General features: G+C 44.7%; 1 protein-coding gene across 1 annotated transcript; it reads left to right on the plus strand.

The window, feature by feature from the left end:
- The first annotated feature begins 516 nt into the window (after positions 1-516).
- LOC127301741 (ultraviolet-B receptor UVR8) lies at positions 517-5,073 on the plus strand. Its single transcript, XM_051332006.2, has 11 exons — positions 517-676; positions 774-918; positions 1,007-1,117; positions 1,195-1,255; positions 1,331-1,449; positions 1,776-1,861; positions 1,959-2,160; positions 2,587-2,640; positions 3,455-3,565; positions 3,669-3,725; positions 4,722-5,073. The coding sequence occupies exons 1-11, from the start codon at positions 639-641 to the stop codon at positions 4,905-4,907; spliced, it is 1,170 nt and encodes a 389-aa protein (XP_051187966.1). The 5' UTR covers positions 517-638; the 3' UTR covers positions 4,908-5,073.
- The last annotated feature ends 678 nt before the right edge of the window (positions 5,074-5,751 follow it).

Consider the following 5,751-nt stretch of genomic DNA (forward strand, 5'->3'; position numbering starts at 1 on the left):
TGCGCGCCAATAACTTCCGTCGCGAGGTAGGTGACGGTTAGGTTAAAATTGAATGTGCCGTTGACGCATCGGCCCCGCCACTCGCCGCTGACGTCCGTTTTTGGGATGTGGGACTAACATGCGGCTCTCACGCCCAAAATATTCCTCCTCGCGAGACGCCGGTACGCCCGATTCGCGCCCTTGGCTAAGGGGCCAGCACGGGTTTGCCGGCTCTTCTATTGGGCTCGGAAAAGCGCCAACGCTATTTGGGGCGCGCCTGTGAACCTATTTTCGTTCTCGGCCCCCAAATCGCTATCGAAGCCGCTATGAAACGCGCGGATTGAGATGCTCTAACCACCCAACATCAGGTAGGTTGGTTTTCTCTCCGATTCAAATTAGAAACTAGAAACATAATTAATTAGGATACAGAAAACACAATCAGGAATCCTGATACTGCGTGACTCACCATTCCACCACGAGAGACCCACTTCCAAAACCCTATTGCGCGTAGCACAAAACCCACACAGGACACGCGCCCCTAAAAGCGGCCCATCGCAACCCCCGGACACGGCCGCAACAAAAAGCCACCAGCTCTGCACTGCTGTTTGCTGCTATCTTCCCCACCGCTTCCCGGCCACCGCACCGCCGCCGACCCCCACATGGCGCCGCCCTCCCGCCCCGCGGCCGTCCTCGCATGGTGATGCCGCCTCCTCGCCCGTCCGCCCGCCCGCTCGCTCGCGCCGTCCGTGTCCCTGAGATGCGGCGCCTGATTCCGTTGGGTTGGGTTTTTGCAGGGGTTCGGGGGAAGACGGGCAGCTGGGCATGGGCGAGTGCGACGAGAAGGACTCGGCCCACTGCGTCGCCGCGCTGGATCCGTACGCCGTCTCCGCCGTCGTGGCCGGCAGCCGCAACTCCCTCGCCATCTGCCAAGACGGCCGCGTACGCAATGATTGCCCGGTTCCTCCCTGTACTCCTTTCAGGTAGAGTTTTTATTTTTGCTGATGTGGCCTTTCTCGCCCGTCTGCAGCTTTTCACCTGGGGGTGGAACCAGCGGGGGACTCTGGGGCACCCGCCGGAGACCAAGACGGAGAGCTTCCCGGCGCCCGTGGATGCCCTCGCCGGGGTGAAGATCGTGCAGGTGAGCGCGGGATCACTTCTTGAAAATGCGATTTGGTTCTTGATGGAAGCTGTGTGTCATTGGATTTTTGGTGCCAGGCAGCGATCGGCGGATGGCATTGCCTAGCGGTGGATGACAAAGGGCGTGCCTACGCCTGGGGTAGGGGAACATGCTTTCTCGCGTGATTTTCTCTTCGAATTGGTGGATTCGATGACATGCGAGTTCATGGTGCAGGGGGAAACGAGTACGGACAGTGCGGGGAGGAGCCTGAGAGGAAGGAGGATGGCACAAGGGCGCTCAGGAGGGACATCCCCATCCCGCAGCGGTGCGCTCTCAAGCTCAAAGTTCGGCAAGTGAGTGGAATAGATTCACTGGCATCAGCAAGAATGTTACTAAACTTTAGTCTTTCTTATGCATGGTTTTATGGATTCAACATCCAACAAATTTCGTTTCTCATGATCTTGTCACATGTCACATGGGCATGTGCTTTGTTGGCAAGACTTGTTAGGCCGGGAGATCACATTTATAATAGTTTACATTCGGAATTGTGTCAATGTATCTTGTCCAAATGGAATACTAATGTACTAGTTGACTGATGCTAAAACTTTCTGTCCTGCACTCCTGCTTTCCATTCAACATTCATCAACTTCTGGTGTGCTGATTCTTTCATTGATTCTAGGTAGCTGCCGGGGGGACTCACTCAGTGGTTTTGACACAAGAAGGCCATGTTTGGACATGGGGGCAGCCATGGCCACCGGGTGATATGTATGTTTCCTCTTCTTTCAACTGAAATCTTCAGTTCTTTTTAATTTTTCGGTGTGTTGCCCTGGCTTCAAGTTGCTGACCAAGTCTTTTTCTTCAGCAAGAAAATATCCACACCAGTACGTGTGCAAGGGCTTGAACACGTGAGCATGATTGCTGTAGGGGCATTCCATAATTTGGCACTATCGGAAGACGGAATCTTGTGGGCATGGGGTAATAATGAGTATGGTCAGCTGGGGATTGGAGATACCCAACCAAGATCGCAACCGATCCTCGTTGAAGGGCTATCTGACCTTTCATTGGTGAGCCACATTGCTTTGCTGCTTCTAATTTCTGATATCCTCTCTAAACTAAGTGGGGTGTGTATGCTCAAAGCATTTACCGAACAAGCTTAGCTCATGGCTTGGTTGGTGACTAACTGAGCAAAAGAAAAAAATACAAACTCGGTCCTGTGGATCCCAGTTCAAAGTCATGTTGACCTGCAAGAAGTTAAGCTTGATTTTGCCTACAAGTCAATGCTCATGTTTTTTACCACCTTGGGTACTAATTGTTGAATGTCTTTGATGTATTTTTAAAATAAATTTAATATGTTAGATATTGCCTAGGCTAATAATTCCGTACTATGCTGATAAGTCAATAATATTCTACACATATTTTCTGATCAGGTCTTGAGTCCTAATAGTCCTATTTCTGTTTCTTTTGTTTCATATTCCTACATCTGTTTGCAGGTTGACATTGCTGCTGGAGGTTGGCATTCAGCTGCGTTGACTAAAGATGGAGAGGTATTTCCTTTCTTTGATTTAAGCTGGCCCGTCATCTTATAATTGAATATATTTTCTCTGGAAAAACACCAGATGACAGTTATAATGAGTCCCATGCCAGGATTATCATTGACGGGCATTTACATGTTATAACTCCAAATGACCTAACATTATCGAAATATGTCCAAACAAGAAATCCTGTAAAGTTATAAAGTTAACTAGACTTGAGCTTTTGAAGAGGTGGAGTTCACCTCTATGTACTGAAGCTGCATAGTTAAGCTACTGGCTCAGTTTTGGCCTCTGAGCTACTCAGACGTAGTTTGTACCATTTCCCCCCAAAAAAATAGAGTGGACTTGCACAGAATAATGGTGAGAAGGAAGCACAAGAAAACTCCATCTGGTGTTGCCTTGGATATTGCGGAAGAGAATGAGATGAGAAATAACAGGGAATGGACATAGTGAACATAGAAATTGAGAACTTAGTTTAGAAGTATGTATTTTGCAGTTCTGCAGTTTACATCTGTTAGATTCGAGATATATCTTATGCTGATTGCTGTGTGTGTATAAATTTGAAGAAATGAACAAGTTGATCCCATCACAACTTTTGTTGAACTCATCAGGGAAAATGTAACCCTCCCGTTCAAAATAATTGCGACATGTTTTAGTGTGTAGATACATCCATATTTGGACAATTATTTTGAACTGGAGGGAGTATTTGAACTTGGTTATTTCTCAGCATGACCAAATATATCTATAAGAACTGCATGACCTTCCATCTATGTTGAACGTGAGATAGAATATGTCTTCGCATATTCATCTGTTCGTCGGTCTGTAGGTATATGCTTGGGGAAGAGGAGAACATGGGAGGCTTGGCTTTGGGGATGATAAGAGTAGTCACATGGTGCCCCTAAAGGTCCAGCTTCTAGCTGGAGAGGATATTGTTCAGGTAGTTTACAAGTGTTATTTTGAGTTGTTTCCTCCTTGTTCTGTTATCTATAAGTGGCTGTTCCATGTTCAGCATCAGAGCTCACTCTTTTGAATGGTTGCAGGTATCATGCGGAGGAACCCATTCAGTTGCGCTAACTAGCGATGGACGAATATTCTCTGTAAGTAGATTTTTCTTTCTCATCTTGTCCCAAATTGGAAAGAAGAGTGAGAATTTCAGATCTAGAAAAAATAGGTGATTTGGGGGCTAGGGTTTGTGGAGGAAGGAGATGGGTACCTTTAATCAGGCCAAAGGGTAGGTGGGTTTGTGCTTGTTTTGGGCCAAAACTTTGTCAGGTTTTTGCCTACTTTTATTTTATCAAAATGTGAAAACATTTTATAGTTTCAAAATGGACTGGAAAATATTATTTTGTTTTAGTTTGAAAATAAAAATAGAGACGAGGGATTATAAAACCACCCGGATAATTAACAAAAACAAAAATAGGGTTTTACCAAAAAAAAAATAGGGTCGAAAGTATGCTAGAAAAATATGCATGGTGTCATGATGATGCACAAAATAAAAACAGGCAAAAACTAATAAGGGTTTTTTCTGGGTCAACAGTCACCCAGTGAAACCTGCACAATGTTGATAGTTCATTAGTTACGTTGCACAGCCTCACCACCAAGGTACCAAGCATGTTTATCCTTTGGAAAACATAGCTGCAATTATATGCATCGTATGAAGAGACTATTCTGCTCTATTAGTATGGAAGGCTTGAAGATTTTTTGAGGAAAAGGTTGTAGAGGTGCTTTGAAAACATTTAGTTCATGTGGTATTGAGAAGCGTTGATTTATGAGTATCAGTTGTATGAATTTAATAACGAGAAGGTTGATTTATGAGTATCAGATGTATGAAGTTGACCTAAGTGCCACAAGCTAGTGCTGCTCAGCTTAGGACTAAGAGAACAATTGTGTTGGATTTTATTTCCGTATCATGTTTAGATAGAAGGCCCACTTTGATTGTGTTAGCTCTGAAAGGTTTGCTGCCAGTACCAAATAAAGTTTGATGATAAGTCCTGTGCTTGTACTGACATTTCAAATGTAAATGACTTCCATCCTCCTAAAAAAGACACGTAGTCAGAGCTTTAATTATCATTTTTCTCTTTTTGTGTTTGCAGTACGGGCGGGGTGATCATGGCCGTCTGGGCTATGGCAGGAAGGTGACAACGGGCCGCCCAATGGAAGTGCCCATAAACTTACCTCCACCGAAGTCTAGCACCAGCTCCAATGGGCTATGGCAAGCTAACTATGTTGCCTGTGGTGGACGGCATACGCTGGCCATCTTGACATGGACGGATATGTAATACTTAGAGGCACGGCAACTCGGTGTATGAATTTGAACTGAGGTTACAATAACGGAGAATAAGAATCGAACACTTTGCAGAGATGGAATCACCTTCTCCTGCTGAGTTGTGCATTTCAGGCTTTCACTGAATTCTGATAAACAAATTTTATGCCGAGTTTTCAGTATTGCGTTTTTTCCATCCTGTAAAAATCCATCGAGAAGCTCGTGTGCTTTCAATCTGGACGGGGTTGGCTGAGATGGTGTTTGAAGTGCTGTTCAGATATCCACTGTTTGCAGCACATGTTTCTTGACTTCCCCCTTGCCCCTTTGTCTTAATAACTGTTCACCTAAAAAGCTGTTGATATAACTGTTGTAGATGCACAGTTTTGTATCAATGAGTTTCCGAGCCTGGCATCTCCAGGGGCAGATTAATAGCTCCCTAGTGTGCCATAGTTATCTTTGTCACAGTTCGACCCCAAGTCCTTTTGCATGTTCTACTACCAAAGGGAAAAAATTGACATAGCATTTCAATTGTATTTTCTACGTTAAATTTGCTTGATGTAATGCAGCAAAAAATCAGTTTCGGTGTAACTTACTGTAAGACAAGAAAAAGTTACATGGGTTCATGTACGGATGTACCTTTGTAATCCATTCAGAATGTTTCCAAGTCCCTGCAACCCATTTTCATTCCAGTATGAAAATGGTGAGATCGATGCTATAATGAGAAGGATCACTGGAAATGAGGAATATCTGTGCACCCTGGTTCATAATCCTCTCTTTGTTAACACACTGTGATTCGAATACTATGTTCTCTTTTTTAAACCCGGTAGATCGAGATGCATTTTAGAGTTGTTCATATATGG

Source organism: Lolium perenne, chromosome 7 (genome assembly GCF_019359855.2).
Source record: "Lolium perenne isolate Kyuss_39 chromosome 7, Kyuss_2.0, whole genome shotgun sequence".
Classification (NCBI taxonomy): domain Eukaryota; kingdom Viridiplantae; phylum Streptophyta; class Magnoliopsida; order Poales; family Poaceae; genus Lolium; species Lolium perenne.

Bases quoted from the DNA above. Each gene is read 5' to 3' on its own strand.
- LOC127301741 (XM_051332006.2), top strand. From the start codon at position 639: ATGGCGCCGCCCTCCCGCCCCGCGGCCGTCCTCGCATG. The intron at 919-1,006 runs GTACGCAATGAT...GCCCGTCTGCAG, and splicing joins CCATCTGCCAAGACGGCCGC to CTTTTCACCTGGGGGTGGAA. The intron at 1,118-1,194 runs GTGAGCGCGGGA...TTTTGGTGCCAG, and splicing joins CCGGGGTGAAGATCGTGCAG to GCAGCGATCGGCGGATGGCA.